The 21,162-nt window shown below is 40.0% G+C and overlaps 1 protein-coding gene across 1 annotated transcript in view; it reads left to right on the forward strand.

Annotated features, from left to right (window-relative positions):
* The window catches only part of keap1b (kelch-like ECH-associated protein 1b), a 22,347-nt gene extending 1,385 nt beyond the window's left edge, over positions 1-20,962 (forward strand). The window contains exons 2-7 of the mRNA XM_084425119.1: positions 114-925; positions 6,306-6,551; positions 7,235-7,911; positions 13,764-13,969; positions 17,312-17,488; positions 19,613-20,962. Of these exons, the coding sequence (XP_084281245.1) occupies positions 614-925; positions 6,306-6,551; positions 7,235-7,911; positions 13,764-13,969; positions 17,312-17,488; positions 19,613-19,776 (1,782 nt within the window). The 5' untranslated portion in view covers positions 114-613 and the 3' untranslated portion in view covers positions 19,777-20,962. The remainder of the gene's footprint in view (positions 1-113; positions 926-6,305; positions 6,552-7,234; positions 7,912-13,763; positions 13,970-17,311; positions 17,489-19,612) is intronic.
* Positions 20,963-21,162: the final 200 nt, after the last annotated feature.

Below are 21,162 nucleotides of genomic sequence, written 5' to 3' on the forward strand. Positions count from 1 at the left end.
TTTTGTTCCTCAATATGTTGAGATGAGTTTGATTTACTGCTATAGTTGTGGTTATGATTGTGCCGTGTTTCTTATGTTTGCTTTAATCTCTGTTTTTTTTTTTTTCTTCTCAGGACTCCCAGTGATCAGTGAAAACACCATTAAACTCCTGAAATGACACACGTGTGACAGTTTTCCCAGGACTCATTCTGACACAAAGTCTACAAGATCCTTCACAGTCAAGGAACGTCCAGCGTTCAGGTTCAGATGCTGCTTTTAGACTCGTTTGTCTTCACCTTGAACCCGAACCTGCTCAGAAAAACACTTTCACTTCACATGCAATAAAAGTTCATTCTCCTCTTGAGGAAGAGACACAATTATTTGAGCAACAAACCGGTTGGATTGTTCTTGTGCTTTTCCTGCTTCATAAATTCCCCTAGTCAAATCCAACAGATTGCGTATGAAATGGAGACGTGTCACAGACCCAAACCATCAGGAGATTATAGGCCTCTATAACAGCACGTTTCACCTGAGCGACCCGTAAGAGCGTGTAAAACTCACCCGTCTGCCGTCTGACGCCGTTGAACCTGCGCTGGCGAGCGAGGATGCTAGTGCCGGGCCGCGGCCGGTGACGATGTACGCGGCGTCCGGGATGACGGAGTGCAAGGCGGAGGTCACGCCGTCTGAGCGAAACGGGCACCGCGTGTTTAGCTACACGCTGGAGAGCCACACGGCGGCCGCCTTCGCCATTATGAACGAGCTACGGATGGAGCGCCAGCTGTGCGACGTCACGCTGAGGGTCAAATACAACGAGCTCCAGGCCGTGGACTTCGTGGCTCATAAGGTGGTGTTGGCGTCGTCGTCGCCGGTGTTTCGTGCCATGTTCACCAACGGGCTGAAGGAGTGTGGGATGGAGGTGGTGCCCATCGAGGGGATTCACCCAAAGGTACGAGTGTACGCGATTTATGTTGTGATGCTAGGCCTGTTACGATCATGAATTGCAGGGATTGACATTAACGCTTGTCCATGACAAGTGGATTTTTTGATGGGGCAAGTGAAAGAGAATTTTACTTGCCCGACCGGACAAGTAGCCTGGTTAAAACGTCATAAACGCGATAAGAAACTCAGTTAGCATACTGCGGGAAAAATTCTAAATGTGGAGTTTTTATATTTATAACATAATAAAGTTAAGCAACATCACATTCACCCAAAGGTACGGGCGTCTGCGACGTTGTGATGCTAGGCCTGTTTCGATCATGAATTGTGTTCTGAGTCTGACATTAAAGGTGCAGTGTGTAATTTGTAGCTCATCTAGTGGTGAGTTTGTGAATTGCACCCAACAGAAGTTAAGGTGGCCGACAGGAAGTGATGTCGTCGTCTGAGACAGCAGAGAGTAGTTAAACACTGAAGTTTCTTTACAGAGATAAATTAAGAAATTAGGTTTACTTAATTATTCAGTAAAACGATGTTATTGCGAATATTATTGATACTTGTTCATCATTGTGTCAGTGTTTTATTCGCTGACTTTAGCTAGCTCTTTTCACGAAGAACAACATAGTGACGAAACGCGTTTGTCCGTTCAGGGCCACCGTAGAAACATGTGGATGTAAGCGGACCCGCGGTGTGTGTAGAGAGAAATGCCTCATTCTAAGCTAATAAAAACATCACGGTTCATTATGTAAGGTCTTTATACACCACTGAAAACATAGTTATGTTTATGATATTGCATTTCTGTCAACAGATCCTCCTAAATATCACACACTGCACCTTTAATTGTCATTCAAATAATTGTGATTAACAATAGAGCCGCACGATTAATCGGTAAAAGATTGTGATCTCAATAAGGGGTGAAGCGAGACCCTCATGTCACGATTCGATACTGAACTCACGATACGATATTATTTCGGTACTTCAAGGCATATGATAAAACGATAACAAAAAATGTACTGTTGATTAAAATGCTACATTTGGTATTACATTGTGAATGTAAATGAATAGACTTGGACTTGGTGCTGGAAACCCAAAGCACAGGACAATAGAGACACCAGAATAACAATATTCATGATTCTGAAGCTGCTGCACTCTTTCACTGACGAGATATATTTATAATAACATAGGCCACTTTTTACTGGTAATATCAGACATTTGGCATTATCAGGACCCACAAATATTCCCCCATTGCACATTATATTCAGCATTATAGCAGTTTAATGTAGTACTGACACTAAAACTCTGAAAACATTAATTTTTTCAAGCACGGTAATTTTAATAATGGGTGAACTACACAATACAGATTGTCAACTATCCACAATACAGATTGTTGCATTTTTGTATTGCGATATATTGTGACACCCCTAATCTCAATTCAAACGCATGCGCGATATTATTCCTAATGACAGCGATTTGGCTAATATGTCTATTAAACTTTTGACAAGTACGATCACAGCGAACATTCAGGTCTGCGTTCTGAGCCGGAGCGAGCAGTTGTCATGTATCGTATGAATCTTACATGCATCTTTTCAACAACACAGTATCAGACATGTCTTACAATAATTCAAATTATCACAGAAACGCTTGGATAAAAGTTAATAGTTCGGATATTAACGCTTGATATTTACGGTAGTGATTAAAATGACGCAAATCCCCTTTGAAAGTAACTTCACACTTCACGTTATTATTATATCAATGACATCATTGCACCAGTAGGTGGCGACAAGTGACTGTTAAAAATGTATTTGTCATTGAATCATTCATTCAAGATATTTTTGACTATCATTGAGTACTTTACAGCAGTGGGTTTTTTTTTATGTTCTTTATTTTTTACTCCCTTCCAGATTATGGCTCTCCACACCGGAAATGACATTTATGACATTTCTTTGAATGCTTAAATTTCCCTTATTTGTATAACAGAACGCCATTGAAATAAAACAAATATCCCAGTTTCTGCTGGAGCGTTTACAGCAGGGTTCCCACGGGTCCTTGAAATCCTTGAAAGTTTGTGAATCTGAAAAAATGTTTTCAAGGCCCTGGAAAGTTTTTGAAAATAAGCATACATAGATACAGGTCCTTGAAAGTGCTTGAATTTATTTTGTGCAAGAACTTTTCTGACAAAAATTCCACATTCACTCCGGTCCGCTAATGTTTTATTTCGCCAAAACTTCATAGCGTATGCATATTAGCTTGCTTGATTTTCGTTAGTTATGCGCATTTATGTGTTACGTTAAGTGTTTCCTGCATGAGGTAGGCCTACTTTGTGTTGTAGGCTACGTTGCCATGACGTTCACAGGCGCAAGAAACTACGATTGTACCTCAACATTGTTGGACACAACAAATGTGTGCCAGGGCTCGCAAAATCGCTAGCCCGACGTCCCGGGGCTATTGTGTTTTCCAGTCGGGCTACCAAAATGCATAACCGGCCTGCCCGACGGGCTATCTGAAATAGTGTTCGCTTCAGTCTTGTTATAATCAGATCCAGCGCGCTCTTCATCTTCAATCCGCAGCGGCGCCGAGCAGAGTGCAAAACAGAGGACAGGGTTTTTCGAATTTGAGCCTTTATTTTACTGTCTATGATTTGAGCAGAGCGACTAAGGCTACGTCTACATTAATCCAGATACATTTGAAAACGGCGTTTTCGTTTATAAACCCTCTCCGTCCACACTAGCGTTTTCAGGCGTTTTCGGACGTTTCAGTGTGGATGAGAAACTTTTGAAAAAACGCCTGAAAACGCTAAATTCACCTTTACTGCACATTCGTAAAACCCCACAAAAGATCACTGATATGATTCAGATGGAAAAATAAATAATGAAGTTATCGCGCAATTCTTCTGACAGAATAATTTTATTTAGTGAAATATCTCACCATTCACTGATGCGGTCCAGGTCGCACGCAGTCGCCATATGACTGGTCTAAAACGCAACTGCTCTCATGTATTGCCGCAGGACAGCAAATGTGAGTAAATTCTGTCATCTTTGCAGGACTGTGATATGAAGAGCAGAGGTGTCAAGTAACGAAGTACAAATACTTCGTTACCTTACTTAAGTAGAAATTTGGGGTATCTATAATTTACTGGAGTAATTATTTTTCAGACGACTTTTTACTTCTACTCCTTACATTTTCACGCAATTATCTGTACTTTCTACTCCTTACATTTTAAAAATAGCTATTTAATTTCGGCTTGTTTTCGTTCCGTTTTGTCATCGTAAAAAAAAAAAAAAGGGCCAATTACACAAACGGTTTAGATCTGAGTCCCGCCTCCTGAATACACATCGCTAAATTGATTGGCGTTGTGGTGTCTTTCTAACTTGTGAGAGGCTGTAGTCACATTTGGTTATGCGCAGCGCATATGAATGTGAATACTTTTGACACCTCTGATGAAGAGTGTGCAATGTAGAATATTTTTAACAACAGTGTGAAAGTGAACAGCACATAACAGGCATACTGGCATAAACATGAATATCTATTGGTACAATATGCGTCACGTGACTAAATTTACGTCATCGTTTTTAAAAACCACCGGTTTCTCAGTCCACACTGCAACGCGAAAACGGCGTTTTCAAATGTATCCGCTTTAGAGTGCGTTTTAAAAAAGGCTTCATTTTCATCAATAAAAACGCTGTCTCAGTGTGGACGGAAGGCCAAAACGGAGAGAAAAATATACGTTTTCAAACGAAAATGTATTAGTGTGGACATGGCCTGAAGCTTCAGTTTACGGTCAAGTGCGAGATAAGATGTAAGTAGCTAAACGAAACATTTCACATTTGACAGTTTTTTTTATGTCATAAATGTGAAACGAATGACAAAAATAATCCGGCAAACGAATATACTTTTGTCGAATTTCATTTTTAACTGAAAATAGGCCTATGTAACGTGACTCATGTAATGTAATAATTCGTTTACTGTCATGTGAGGGGACAAGAAACATTAACAAAGTCGTTTTCATCATGTTAGGCATAAGATTAATAATGAATGTGTGCATGTTGAGAATTAATATAATACAATTTGTTGCCTTCAGTAAATCAAAAAAGTTCAGCTTTAGGAGGAGAAGAGACAGGGCAAGATGAGGAGACTGAGAGAAAAAGAAAGAGTGATGGATAAGAAGTGAGAGCAGGTATTGACAAATAATCTACTGCACACTGACATTGTTTTAAAGCTATTTCTTATCCTTTTTTGGCCTTCAAATGTCTTGAAATGGACATATCAGAGAAATAAAATAAAAAAAGAACCCCCTAACAACCTTAAATTTAGGACCTCCTTGATTATAAAGCCCAGTCTACGGCCCTGTATTAGGCATACGATCAAAAATGAATGTGTACATATTGTGAATGAACTTAGCTACCTACCTAGCTTAGTAGCTTTCAGTAAATGAATGCTTCTGAGAAAATGATTCATAAATCAACCTATCAGTTGACCCTATGTTTACTTTCTTCACTGACACAAACATGAAAAGCCTATATCAGTCAAAGCTCAGCTTTAGGAGGGGAAGAGACAGAGCAAGAGAAAAAATAAGAGAAAAAGAGTGTGATGCTGATGAGGAGAGAAAAAATAATCAGCTGCGTGACATCGTTTTAAAGCTATTGTTATCCAATTTTTTTGGCCTTCAAAACATCTTAAAATGCACATATGTAGATCAGAGAAATCAAAATTTTCTTGGGGGAGCCCCCAAACACCTAACTAGCCTACCTCACATTCAGACCTCAGTGATGATAAAACCCTGCCATCTAAATGTTAATGAAACTAGTTAATAGTGAGCATTAGACCCTAAACTAAAGAGTTACCTTTCTTTTTTTTCTTTTAAATCATACCCTCATTGGGGGCTAACCCACAGACACAGACTGATTCATGTTCCACACTGGTCACACTCCACACTGGTCACACACATTTCAGTTCAGTTAGAACCTGATGCATATTTGTATTGATGATTCTAATTTGATTATTTTATATTCAATTGTTGAAATTTGGCTTCAAAAATCTGAAGAGTGCCTGCCCGAAGGGCCCCCAGTGATTTTGAAATTTTACGAGCCCTGTGTCCCCACATTAAGTCCTTGAATTTGAGGGTATTGGACCTGGAAAGTCCTTGAAAGGTCCTTGAATTTGAAGTTAACCAAGGTGTGGGAACCCTGTTACAGCCAGTTTGACATGACTTCTGTGTCTCGATATGACTGAAACACACTTCACTGCGCACTATGGGTCCAAAATGTGATTTAAATAAAACTTAAACTGCACAATTGCTCTGCTATAATTGCAATTAGGTCAAACAACCCTGATAATGATTAATCGGGCCTACGTGCTGCTACGTCTTTATAAACGTGTCTGGTTGTTGTTCTCAGGTCATGGGGCGGCTCATCGAGTTCGCGTACACGGCGAGCATCTCTGTCGGTGAGAAGTGTGTGATTCACGTGATGAACGGGGCCGTCATGTACCAGATCGACAGCGTGGTGAAGGCCTGCTGTGATTTCCTCGTGCAGCAGCTCGACCCGAGCAACGCCATCGGCATCGCCAACTTCGCCGAGCAGATCGGCTGCACAGAGCTTCATCAGAAGGCCAGAGAATACATCTACATGAACTTCAGTCAGGTCAGTGACACACACCTCTGAGGAAACCTGTGTGAAGGGTAGGGCACATGTTCACACCAAAGACGATAACTATAACGTTTGCGTACACGCCAACGAACGATAACGGTCTGTTTATTCTAAGCTCAAATGTTGACTACTGTATAAATACACACATATGCATGTATATATTTAAGAAAAATGGGTTATTTATATATAAAATATTTATATTTATATATTATATAATTGATGTATTAATATATCTACAGTATATACATGCAAATATTTCTTAAATGTATACATGCATATGTGTGTATTAGGGCTGTCACTTTTTATTCGATATTCGAATATGCATTTGAACGTGATGTGAAATATCCGTAATCGAACTATAAATAAACTATAAACTATAATAGATATTCGAATACATTGCTTGATATTTGATACCCGTTCGAATTTGATTTTTCTCAAAAGTGACAGCCCTAGTGTGTATTTATATATACAAAAGCACTAAAACACTAAAAAGAAAAAAATTCTGAAACTGATTCCAACAACTCGTTTCTCTAGATGTCGCTGTTCTTCTAAAACAACTTTTAAAACTATATCTTTATTATTATAGTTATTGTCCTTGGTGTGAATGTGCTTTAAAGGCAGTAAATGCTTTGATACTGATCCGATGAGATAAAAATGTGTGTCTCTCTCTCTCCCAGGTGGCGACGCAGGAGGAGTTCTTCAACCTCACTCACTGTCAGCTAGTGACGCTAATCAGCCGCGACGAGCTGAATGTGCGCTGCGAGTCCGAGGTGTTTCACGCGTGCGTGGAGTGGGTTCAGTACGACCGCGAGAACCGGCGTCCGTACGTTCAGGCGCTTCTCCAGGCCGTGCGCTGCCACTCGCTCACGCCGAACTTCCTACGCCGGCAGCTTGAGCACTTCGAGTGGGACGCGCAGAGCAAAGACTACCTGTCCCAGATCTTCCAGGATCTCACGCTGCACAAACCCACCAAACTCATTCCCTGTCGGACACCCAAAGTCCCGCAGCTCATCTACACGGCGGGCGGATACTTCCGGCAGTCGCTTAGCTATCTGGAGGCGTTTAACACCTGTACGGGCGCATGGCTACGGCTAGCGGATCTGCAGACGCCTCGCAGTGGGCTAGCGGCGTGTGTTATTAGCGGTCTGCTGTACGCGGTGGGCGGGAGGAATAACGCTCCGGATGGAAACATGGACTCAAACACGCTGGACTGCTACAACCCGATGAATAACTGCTGGCTGCCCTGCGCGCCCATGAGCGTCCCGCGCAACCGTATCGGTGTTGGCGTGATCGACGGCATGATCTACGCGGTGGGCGGCTCGCACGGATGCCTACATCACAACAGCGTTGAGAGGTGAGACATTGTTGATGTGTTTTATCTTTTATCTCTTCCATACCAAACCATAGAGTGTAAAAAAAGATGGACGCCGCCCCTTCACTCTCTTCCGTTGGTGAAAAGTGAAGCCGCCAAAGTGCTAATATGGCGCTGACAGATTATGGACCTGATTCTGTCTGAGGTTTTCTGTCCTTTTAGGTCGTTTTTATTACGCTGATGTAAGTTTAAGTGTTTGTTTTTTTAAATAAGTTTGGTCTTAGTTCAGGCATGAAAACTCCTCACCTTTCGGCGAAATTCGCCGTTTTAAAACCTAAAAGGGTCACCTACGTGATTTGTGCAGATCCGATGAGAAAATATTTTGGGGGGGGGGGGGGTCGAGGCCAGCATTTATCCCCTATAAAGTTACCATAAACTTCGCAGCTTTAAAAAACAATCATCATTCCTAATGCCGAAACATGACAGCCAATACGAGTCAGAGTAACGTTAGGGCAGAAATGTTTTCAAAGTCTTTAACACCGCGAGTCTGACAACTGGACACACTGCCGAAAAAAGAACCGCACGTCGGAAAGCAAGCCTGAGGTAAGTTAGCTTACAATGTTAACTGTCCTGTCAGATACAGACAGCGATGTTGCCAATGTCATTATTTTTTATTTTGACATAGAAGTGGGCGAGATAATATCGCGAGCGGGCGCGGGCGCCGTGAGCGCTGAGCGAGCAGGAACAAGTATTCATTGCGCAGCTCACGAGCCTCATGCGGCTCGCCAAGCTTTAATTTGTGGCTCGCAGTTGCATGGCGGTAAATAATACGGTGATATAATGCATTCACTAGAGATATTTCATAAAAACATTAATAACAAGTAGGGCTTTAACATAACCCGTTAAAAACTCAGGGTGGTTTATCGAGAGAACGTGAAAAAACTTGATCGATTGAAAACCGAAACTGAAAGGACGACGTATGACGCGCTGAAAGCTGTTCTCCTGATTAATAAAGTGTCATATAAATGAATATCCTTTCATTCTATAATTCTCCTTTCACTCAGCATCTGTGAAGTGAAGCAGGACAACGGCTCACCAGTCCTTGTTTCAGATTATCATAAATAGTAGTAGTAAATAGTTTTTTTTTCTCTGAGACCCGATGAAATACGTAGATCAACGGCCCATTGTTGGTTCTTTTCTTGATTGACACTGGGCTAGCCCAATCACATCTTTAATGTGAAGTATAGAAATATACTCTTTCAAGTATAGAAATTAGTACAAAACTAATTATGAAAGTTTCCTTTATTTTTCAGTGCATTTGTTTTACAATAGGCTATATGGCTATTACTATCATGGGATTAATATTATAACTATTCTTGTAGTAGTAATGTAGACAGACACTGTAACTAAAAGAGTTTTGAAATTTTCTTTGTTTAATTTGCACCAGATTGATGAATTTCACATTAAAAAGCACAACATTTTCTTACGGGGGAGCATGCCCCCGAACCCCCCTAGAGTGTTAGAGGTCCACTCATCACAGTGATCCAAAAATCCTGTGAGAAACACTGGTAGCCTACTACTATGCCAATGCAGCTTATATGTTTTTTTTGTTTTTTTTTTTTGGGGGGGGCATGGGGGGGGGGGGGGGTATATGCCGCATCCTTCTCACCTTTTTTACCCCTGACCTGTTTTCATGCCTGTTAGTTATTTGATGCTATAACAACGGGAATGTGACGTCATGATTGACAGCTGTCTCTAAACACAGAGTCTGTGCAGAAGTGAACGGGAAGTCGAGCCGCGATATCAAGGTCCCGCCCTCACTCCCGCAGGAACCGTTAGTACAGTTCACTGCAGAACAACACAGTGTGAAATAAACAGTTATGGACATGTAGAAACTAAAGCTGAAGCGCCAATCTCCTCCAGAAAATCCCCCCAAAAAACGAACACTTAAACTTACATCAGCATGATCAAAACTACCTAAAATACCTAGACTTTGGTGGTCCACTAATTTGTCCCGCCACCACAGATTCATTATGAACTGAATTTTTTTTTAATTAGGGGTGTAACGAGACCCTCATGTCACGATTCGATACATATCACGAAACTGAACTACGATCCTATTGCGAAACTCCAAGAAATATGGGCGGCTGGCACGGATGCCTCCATCACAACAGGGTATCTCTTCTTGGGCTGACAACATTTCTGAAAAAAATTTAACTTTTCTGACTTTAGTTAGTGTGTAATGTTGCTGTTTGAGCATAAACAACATCTGCAAAGTTACAACACTCAAAGTTCAGAGCAAAGGGAGAAATTTGCTTTTACAGAAATAGTTTTTTAAGGACTACAACAAACGGCTGGTAGAGACTACACCACATTCCTCCCGGGTTAGTGACATCACCAACCCTATAATTTACATAAACCCCGCCCCGGGAACGTGATTTATAGATGATCAAGACAGAATATGCTAATCAATGACTAGAAGATAACTACACATCAGCTTCATAAATTCATCAACTAACCATTCAGAAATGTCCTGTTGCTTCTACATGTTGTCACTTCTTCTCGAGTCTCTCCATCTTTGTCCGACTCCGGTTTGAACATAAAAGACTAAAAGGTTTAGAAATGTTCAGTGCATGTCCGTGTGAGGTAAAAGGACACAAGCTATTGTAGCTCCGCCCCCTGTGCCGGGAGCAGTGGCTCATTTGCATTTAAAGGAGCAGACACAAAAACTGTGTGTTTTTGCTCACCCTCAAAAAGTGACAACTTTAACGTGCTGTATAAAAATATCTGTGGGGTATTTTGAGCTACAACTTCACATACACATTTCAAAGACTTATTTTACATCTTGTGAAAAGGGCATTATACCACCCCTTTAAATATTAGCAAAATTTGAATAATATTCAAATTCTAAAGGCAATAGCGGGGAAAAGTGGTGTATCGTCTCCTATGCCCACAAGAGGGCGCAAGCGAGCGCAACAAGCAAATATAAGCCAAATCAAGCATCGCATCTTTTATTGAAATGAAATGACATTCACTTTTTTAAAGTGCATTCACTTTTGAAACAATTGTTCTTAAATAAAATATAATTTCCTTAATGTGCATGCAAGGAACATTAGGTTACAATAGTGCATAAAACTGTGCAAGTGCATCAGTAACCTGAGAAAACACACTTCAACACACAGCGTAATGTAACATTACTACATGAACACTAAATCGCAAACTGCCATTTCACAAACAATCCACTTCTCCATATTGTTCGTCAAAAACACCAGATGCTCAACTGGATCTGCCGCGAGTGCTGAGCGCTTTCTGTTGACGGTGTTTCCCGCTGATGAAACACACACTCAGCTCTGACCGATGTGCAGGTTTGGTCAAGTGTGTCGTTGCACGATTTTTTCCACCAACTTAGAGGGTTTTCGTCAGCAGGGAGACTTTTCCCACCATTTTTCTAATTAACAGCGTAGCACTGTATACTGGATAAGCTAACGGAAACGAACCGCGTCAGTGATGTCATCATGTCTCGCGCGTGTCTTGACACACCAAAAATTCAAGTGCACGGTTTTTGCATTAAAATGTTCAGGGTTTTTTTAATTCGACGAATATTCGAAATTCAAATTTTTATTTGCCAGCCCTAAAGGCCAATTCATAATTCTGCGTTGGGTGCGCGCAGTAGGCACGGCGTAGCATACGCATAGACGTGTATCAGTCTTATAGACGTGTAGCAACAATCTAAAAAGAACTGTGCCATGAGTGTATCCGGGCCTTTAGCAACTTTGTCGCTGCATGTCATTGGTTCGTGTTCCCACATCTGGTTCACAGCTTTCATTCCATGTTAAAAAACAAACATTTTGGTGGGAAAACACTACCGGTAAATATAAATGTAAATTCAACTTCTGCATCTTGCCGCAGACACTACAGGTGTAGTGGTGGATCACGTGTGCTTCACTGACTTCACTCCTATTGGATGTCGTTCCCGAAAGTTGCTCTTCATTTGCATAAAGTTAAACGTATCTCAACTTTGTTGCATCACTAAACACTAAGGCTGGGCAAAAAAATCTGTGTGTTTCTCTGAGTGAGTTCACATAGTGTAACAGCGCAGCGCTTCTGGGTTGTACGTCAGAACGGAGGCTCACTATTGGCCGACAGTCAATAGTGACAGTCAGAGTTACATTACGTGAGCTCACTCAGACCCACACAGAAGAAAATCAATAGTTGAATAAAGTCGTTATTTTGGGGGGTTTTGCACACAAAAAGTATTCTCGTCGCTTGATAAACTTCAGGTTGAGACACTGTAGTCACTTGGACTATTTTAAACACTGTCTTTACTAACTTTCTGGACCGGCAAGTTTCAATAACATATATTTTGAATAAGATTTAATCAAAAATATCTTAATTTGTGTTCCGAAGATGAACGGAAGTCTTACAGGGTTGGAACAACATGAGGGAGAGTAAATACTGACAAAACTTTCATTTTTGGGTGAACTAACCCTTTAAGTGTTTGTTTTATATAGTGGAAGCTGAAACGAGTCCGCACTCCTGCTCTCTACAGCGGCGGGAGCTCGTGTAGTTCACTCGTCTTTCATTGATGCTGATACTAGTGGCTCACGTCAGTCAGGAAGAAAACACCTAAAACCCCTTTTGCATCCGCATAACAATGGACTCTTATGACACTTCCTTTGTGATGTTAATGGAGATTAGTGATGAATAGCAGGTGACAAACATTATTCTGTGAAATAAAGGAAGTGGAACTAACTATTAATAGACATTTGAACACTGAACTTTGGAGTGAGTCACTGGAGTTATGAAGACACATCTGTCTGTCTGTTCCAGGTTAATTACTTCCAGTTCTGTTGTGTTTCACTTCCTCAAGATGAAGATCAAGTAATTATAAACACACTCGCTTTTATGAGCTTTACTGAGCTCTAGTGACATTCAGTGATACATGATGTGTATAATATGTTGATAAGTGTTTGTTCCAATTTATGTAAGTTGAATTCAATTTGATTCAATATCGATTAATTTGGATATATATCATGTACAGTACATGTCAAATATCCTCAAGGAAAAACTAATGCTGGAAACTATGCCCTGTCAGTTGGTACACTGGTAAAATATTACTGGTTAAAATTAACTAATTTGTATACAAACATTTAAATTACTATTAATTATTAAGTTTTCATAAGTTATTATGTTTACTCGTTTTTTAAAATATAAACATTTAAATGGTGGCTGTCATAACTTGTTTTCATGATTCATTCAAATATTAAAGAAGTGGTCAAGTAAAAAATATACTGAATATCTAATATAGTGCATGTGTTTATCAAAATGCTTCTTTCTAGAGTTGATTTTTCTTGCTGACTAACAAGTTTTAACAAGTCATTGAATGACTTTTCTGAGGTGAATGTGACGTTATTGTTCTCAAGCTGTTTTATTGACGTCTTTCCGTGGAGGAAACACTGATTGAGCGATTACATGAGACATGATTCATTCCAGTAAGTTGTTCTGTATCTCTCAACATTCCTTCTGATGTTCATTCATGTTTATTTGCTGCTGTAACTCGTAGTGAAGAGGAAGAGATGATCGGTTCGTCTGAGGCGCTTCAGCGATCTGTCACCTCACACAAACACATTTATTGTTTGAAATTCATAGTAAAATGGACAGAATTTAAAAGGCTGAGACTGTTTCATATCAAAAAGCACAACGCTTATTGTGATTACTGGATGGGAGGCGCACTACAAAGTTTAGTTCATGCATCAATCAACTGAAAACAGCAAAGACTTAAAGATTGATTCTTGGGTCAATCGAAATGAGAATCGATTACAATCATGAAATGTATATTTTGTACCGAACTCTACTCAGTATGAATGCATGTTTGTTGCCGTTGTGTGTTTCAGGTACGATCCCGAGCGAGACTGCTGGCAGCTGGTAGCGCCAATGCTAACGCGGCGTATCGGTGTAGGCGTGGCCGTGATCAACCGTCTGCTGTACGCGGTGGGCGGCTTCGACGGCACTCATCGGCTGAGCTCGGCCGAATGCTACAACCCCGAGAAAGACGAGTGGAGGAGCGTGGCGTCCATGAACACAGTCCGCAGCGGCGCAGGTGAGATCTGTCAAACACAGGCGCTCGCATCAATCTGCACTGCAGCGACTCTAGAAACAGGGTTCACACGCGTCCTTGAAATCCTGGAAAGTTTGTGAATCTGAAAAGAAAAAATAATAATTCAAGGCCCAATAATTCAATGAATTTATTTTGTGCAAGAAGTTTTCAAAATTCCATATTATTTGTATTTTATATAATATTAATATTTTGCCAACACTTCGTGGCCTATGCACACTAGCTTGCTTGATTTATGTTAGTAACGCGCATTTACACGTTCCCGCGTGAGGTACTTTGTGTTGTACGTTGCCGTGACGCTCTCGCGCGCACGAAACTACTACAATGGAACCTAAACGTCTGTTGTTGGACACAACTAATCTGTCCCCACATTAAGTCCTTGAATTTGAGGGTATTGGACCTGGAAAGTCCTTGAAAGGTCCTTGAATTTAAAGTTAATCAAGGTGTGGGAACCCTGTAAAAATCTTAATTGCCATTCTTTACTTTCCCTCGTGTCGTTCCGAACCCCTTCATTCTTCCACCTAGCACAAAAGGAAGAACCAATGAGGTTTAATCTCGCGTGTCATGTGGCACTTTTGAGCTTCTGCGAGAGCCAATAAGGTTTGTTCTCGCATTTTTAAGCAAGTGCGGTCGAGCCTCTATTTATGTTCACTGATCAATGTTTATATGTGACGAAAAGCTTAAGGCGAGACACTACAGGTGAATAGGGTAACATTTTTAACTAGCAGATATCACCATGAAACTTTCCCAGTTGATTACCTACATTAAGATGAGAAAAAAATGTATTACAAGTTTTCTGTAATTTAATGTTTAAATATGCAAATTAGGCAATATCTAATTAAATATGCGCTAAATCTGAGTATTGGATAAAGCCAGGTTAAAAATTATTTTTTCATTGTGTTCACATATTAGATGGGAAAAAAATTACAGAGGGATTTATGGATATCTACTTTTGTTATCCTATAAATCAGAATATACTGTCAATAGCCTTAAAAAAATGATTTTCGCCATGTTTTTGGGAATAAAATGTTATATAAATCAAGCTAGGAATAATATATTTACAAATCCCTCTGTAAATGTCTTCATAATATAACTAGGTACAAGACTGGAAAGTTTGGTGTATATCGGTGCTGCTGAAGTGGAGATTTCGGAGAGAAAAGTTATTTTGAGAAAACGGGCTTTAAAGATTTATATCAGCCAATGAGATTGCGCATTCAGCCCTTTTACTTTCACGATTGGTTGCTGATGAAAAGGAAATGACCATATTTGGATCCGACAGCATTGTACAGAAGAGAGAGAGCTTTCCAGCGGTGTGTGTGATGACAGGGTGCAGACAGCGATTGGATTAAACCTATCCGTTCATATGGATTTATTTCACCTTCTCTTTATGAACATTTTGGGTGAACAGGCTTTTAATGGAGGGACAGAAATCTCTTAGATTTCATTAAAAGTGTAATCCGTGTTCTGAAGATATGACATGAGCAGTGAGGGATTGATGACACAATTGTCTTTTTTGGGGTGAACTAAGCCTTAAAGCTCCAAACATGACAAAAAGCATCATAACAGTCGTCCATGTGACTCTGCTTTCTCACACAGAGCCTCAGACTTGGAGTGCAGAGGTCAAATAGATGACTGTTTTATTCTTGTATGATCTGTGCTCTTTGGACCCTGACAGATGTTGGTCACCATGAACTGCTGGATAAGAGCGACAGTGTTTAGTGTGGATAAAGACACTTTCTGAACTGGTCCTCACTATGGTTGGGAATTGATAATCGATTCCAATTCAGGAATCGAATACTTGAGGAAAGGAAGCAGATACTTGTCATAAAATTAAAACTTTGATTCCTCTTATCGATTCCTTTGTGAGCATTTCAACTCTTAAAGGGACAGTAGCCTAATACTCCTGCTGCCGTCTCTATAATAACACTAATCAAACAACACAAGATAGAGATAATGCACTCCTTGACTGAATTACTTTTGTATATTTGTAATGTATATTTTATTTTTTTAAAGACAAGTGCAGTGTGATTTTACATCTGATTCCAGTTCCTGAACCTGAATACCTGGAAATCTTAAAAGACTGTTTATTTCAGTCGCATCTTTGTTCAGTTGTGTCTATTTGTTGCGATTGCTGATTTGTTTATTTGGTCTTTTTTAATTACTGAGTGTTTACTCGTCTTTAATAATGCTTGAAGTTTATATTAGTTCGGCTAGCTGTTTTTCTACGGTGTTTTTAAACCACAGCTAAAAGTTCTTTATGTAAGTGTTCTTTAGCCTGTGGATTTGTGTTCATGATATTCAGCTGCAATTAAATGTTTTTCAGTAAGTCTAAATGTGAATGATATCTACGTTGTTGTTTTTTTACCTTATTGGAATCGAAAAATTTAAATTCAAATTAAAAACCATTCCCAGCCCTCGTCCTCACTGGACTCTTTCTTTAACTTCTGAAGAGTTTTCGTGGTTTTGCTGACACCGTGCTGTTAAACATTAGTGATCAGACACGGATCTTTAATCCTGTTTATGATTGGTCAAACTGCAGGTCTACATGAAGTTTTAGCAAACAAAAACATCTGTTCTGTGATTCGTCCATGTGCTGTGAGTAGGGGTGGAACGGTACACAGAAGTCACGGTTCGGTTCAGACCTCGGTTCAGACATCACGGTTCGGTACGAGTTCGGTACAATGGAGGGAAAAGCAAAACATAATAAGTTTTATTAATAAAGTAAAGGCATAGAACCAGTTTATTTGTAGTGCACTGACAATAGTTTGATATAATTAGTTTATTAATTAAAATAATAAAAAGGCAAAGACCTTGAGATGTTTGGTAATTGTACCTGAATGAATTGAAAATTAATGTGCTACATTTCAGATTAATATATTTGTTTTCCTTCATTTTAATTAGCAGTAACTTAAACACTTTGCAGTTTGAATGATGTCCTGTATAAACAAAATGACGGAGTATGTTTTTATGTTTCCACTGTTCGATCGCGCCCGCGCCTCTCTCACACACACACACAAATATAAGTAAACACTTTGCGACTTTTCGATCGCGCCCGCGCCCCTCTCTCTCTCTCTCACACACACACAACATACTCCAGCATTGCAATCTTTGCATCGCAGCCTGCTTCAGAGCTAAGGCGGGGCTACAGATTAGGTGTCCCTAAAGAACCCGCGTATCTAACAGTAGTTCCGCATTGCATTAATTAATTTGCACGCGAGTTTTATTTATTTTATGCCGTGTATTCTCCGTGTAAATTTATACACCGAACGAATACATGTACCGTTCCACCCCTAGCTGTGAGTCATGTGATGTGTGCTGTGTGTTCAGGTGTGTGTGCGCTGGGGAACTTCATCTACGTGATGGGCGGATACGACGGCACGAATCAGCTGAACACGGTCGAGTGCTACAACGTGGAAACGGACAGCTGGAGCTTCACATCCTCCATGAGACACAGACGCAGCGCGCTGGGAGTGACGGCGCACCACGGACGCATCTATGTGCTGGGTACGCGCTCGCTGAACTCATCTTCACATTATATTTACATTTATGCATTTGGCAGATGCTTTTATCCAAAGCGACTTACATTGCATTTCAAGGTACACATTTACAGTCTAATCAGTTCTTGCTTTCCTGGGAATCGAACCCATGACCTTGGCGTTGCAAGCGCCAGCGCTCTACTGTTTGAGCTACAGGAAAGTAGCTCGATCTTAAGACATGTTTCTGGGCTCATTGTGAGAGATTCATCAGCGCACGCAACACCGTCTACAAGCTAGAGGCCGTCAAAGCCAATATTTACGTTTACATTTAGTCATTTAGCAGATGCTTTTGTCCAAAGCGACTTACAATTTAGGACTAAATTAAGCAACATGAGCACAATTACGATATTTGTAAAACTTGGTATAAATATGTCACAATATATACACTACCAGTCAACAGTTTTGGATCTGTAAGATTTTATGTTTTAAAACAAAAAGTCTCTTCTGCTCACCAATGCTGCATTTATTTGATTAAAAATCAAATAAAAACTGTAATATTGTGAAATATTATTACAATGTAAATCAGCTGTTTTCTATGTGAATATATAGTAAAGTGTAATTTATTCCTGTGATCAAAGCTGATTTTCAGCATCATTACTCCAGTCTTCAGTGTCACATGATCCTTCAGAAATCACTCTAATATGATGATTTTTTTTCTCATTATCAATGTTGAAAACAGTTGTTTACATTTTTATTTCAGGATTCTTTGATGAATAGAAAGTTCAAAAGAACAGCATTATAAGCAAAATACTTTTTTTGTTTAAACATTACAAATCTTACAGATCCAAAACTGTGGAACACTTTAGTTTAGGGTCCAGTTATCACTATTAACTAGTTGCTTATTATTATCATGCATATTACTAGGATATTGGCTGTTTATTAGTACTGATAAAGCACATATGAATGCCTTATTCTGCATGATCATCTTCTACATCTCTTAATCCTATAATACCTAACCTTAACATCTACCTTACTAACTATTCATTTCAGTTCAATTCAACAAAAATGTATTTCGGTCCTCACAGACAATCTTCCATAATAAAGAAAAAAATATTTAATAACTGAAAAAGGTGCAGGCGGAAGCCATGCCTATCATGCCTACCCTCCACACATGCTCATCTCTTTTCTCTCGGGATTTTATTCATACAAAATAATCATCAGTTACCCAAGACATCTCCCAAAATGTACATGATTTCAAACACATTTCAAATATTATTACAAAGTTTAAATATTACATACACAAATTATTCATATTGAGTTATATAATTATCACCTTGTTTTTAAATTTTTTTTTCTATTTTAATTCCTAATCACCCTTGACAGATATACAATATATTTTTTGTATTGGTTCTTGACCTTATTTTTTTAAAGAAAAAATGCTGGTTTCTAAAGTGCTTCTTCCTGCCTCTGTGTATTAATGCTCATGGGTAGCCGTAATGGGGTCCATTCAAGAATTTTACTGTTATGTGTCAACAAGATTCAACAAGACATTTCCCCCCGGCTAGACCATAGAGGGCTAGACCCAATGTTATGATCTGTTGTGGTATTTATGCAAATTAGCACATACATAATTAGATTATGCACCGTTTGTCCATGTTAACAAACCATTTAAAAAAACTTGTAATACATTTTTTGTTTGTCTTGATGCAAGTAATCAACTCAGTAATGTTCATGGTGATATCTAAAGGTTAAAATATTTACCCTATTCATGTGAGAAGAAGAATGAATAGACTATATTTGGGTCTTTTTCGAAACTTCCCCCTAATGGGATTCTGCGGGACTTTTCCTTACTCAGGACATATTGAGGATACAAAATCAGTTGAGTTTGCTTCTGTTGCAATTTGTTCAACCTTTTTTCATAAAATGACTGGACTATTACTGAAGCACAGTATTCAGACATGCATGTAACCCTCTCTCTCCCTCTCTCTCTCTCTCTCTCTGTGTCTCTCTCTCTCTCTCTCTCTCTGTCTCTCTCTCCCTCTCTCTCTCTCTCTCTCTCTCTCTCTCTCTCTGTGTCTCTCTCTCTGTCTCTCTCTCCCTCTCTCTCTCTCTCTCTCTCTCTGTGTCTCTCTCTCTCTCTCTCGCTCTGCAGGAGGGTATGATGGGAACACGTTCCTGGACAGCGTGGAGAGTTTCGACCCAGAAACAGACTCGTGGACTGAGGTCACCAACATGACGTCAGGTCGTAGCGGCGTTGGAGTCGCCGTGACCATGGAGCCGTGCCAGAAGGGCCTGAGCCCGTGTCAGAAACACTAGCTCTCTCGCTCACTCTCTCTCTCTCTCTCTCTCTCTCTCTCTCTCTCTCTCTCTCTCTATCTCTCTCTCTCTCTCCCAGCCTGTGTCAGAATCACTAGCTCTCTCGCTCATTCTCGCTCTCTCTATCTCACTCGCTCTCTCTCTATCAGCCTGTGTCAGAAACACTAGCACTCTCGCTCACTCTCTCACACACACTCTCAAACACACTCTCACTCACTTATTCTCACTCTCACACACTCACTCTCTCACTCATATTGTCTGTCTCTCTCTCTCTCTCTCCCAGCCTGTGTCAGAAACACTAGCTCTCTTACTCACACTCACTCTCTCTCTCTCTCTCTCTCTCTGTGTCTCTCTCTCTCTCTCTCTCTCTCTCTCTCTCTCTCTCTCTCATCAGCGCACAGTGAATCTGTTGTTCCGGATGAACTTCAGTCTCAGTGCGGCAGGAGATCTCTGAACATCACACACTTTGAGACTCCGGCCTGATTAGTTGTGTACTGCCAGTCGAGTCGAGTGAAGAAGGTTAATCGTGCAGCAGACACTTCTATGCCGTCAGTCGTGTGGATGTCTACCTCCTTCCTGAGCCCAATAAAGTGCCATGACCCGCGTCAGTATGTCTGAGGTTCGAGATGGCCAAAACAAACCCTGAACTAACAGACGCTTCAGCTGGAGATCAGTTCTTCAGCTTTGATTACGCCGTCTGGATGATTTTGTATTCAGAGATGTACACACATACAGTTTTTACTAATGAAATGAGATGTGGAATGTGTCCAGATTTATCTAACTGTATTCCAGCCTACAAAGGCATTAGATGCCAACGGTGTTTTTGCTCCAATGAAAGCTGATTTTCACAGGCTGATGACACAATGTATTTGTAAAAACTAATTTAAGCTGCTTTTCCAGGGATTTTGTACATTGGTATATTGCATGAAGTCTTTTCTTTTCTTTTATTTATTTTTGAATTATTGTCCCTTTGCTATTGGATAATGTTGGCTCCTGTTTATTCATAATGGACTGAACTGGGGCTCATTTTTTTACAAATTAAGCTTTTTGTTTTAAAAGGGATGTTTTTGTTTCTTTAAATCACTCAAAATTAAATATAAAGGATTATTTAAAGTCTGCTTTGTAATTTTTACAGCATCGAATACCTTGTACAAACATTGTATAATAAAAGCATATGTTTCTTGCACTGGTTTGTCTTGCTTTGTTTCAGTCGCGCGGTGGCGACAAAACACTGAATCACGTGCACGCGCGTTAAATACAGACGCTTTGGGTTAAAAAAAAGTGGGATTAAAGCGGAACTTAATTTTAAGCAGCTTTAAACTTAAATATTTTGAGTGGAGAAGATGCACTAAAATATATTTGTTTTAACCCCCACAGAAACCTGTG

Source organism: Rutilus rutilus (assembly GCF_951802725.1).
Source record: "Rutilus rutilus genome assembly, chromosome: 12".
NCBI classification, from domain to species: domain Eukaryota; kingdom Metazoa; phylum Chordata; class Actinopteri; order Cypriniformes; family Leuciscidae; genus Rutilus; species Rutilus rutilus.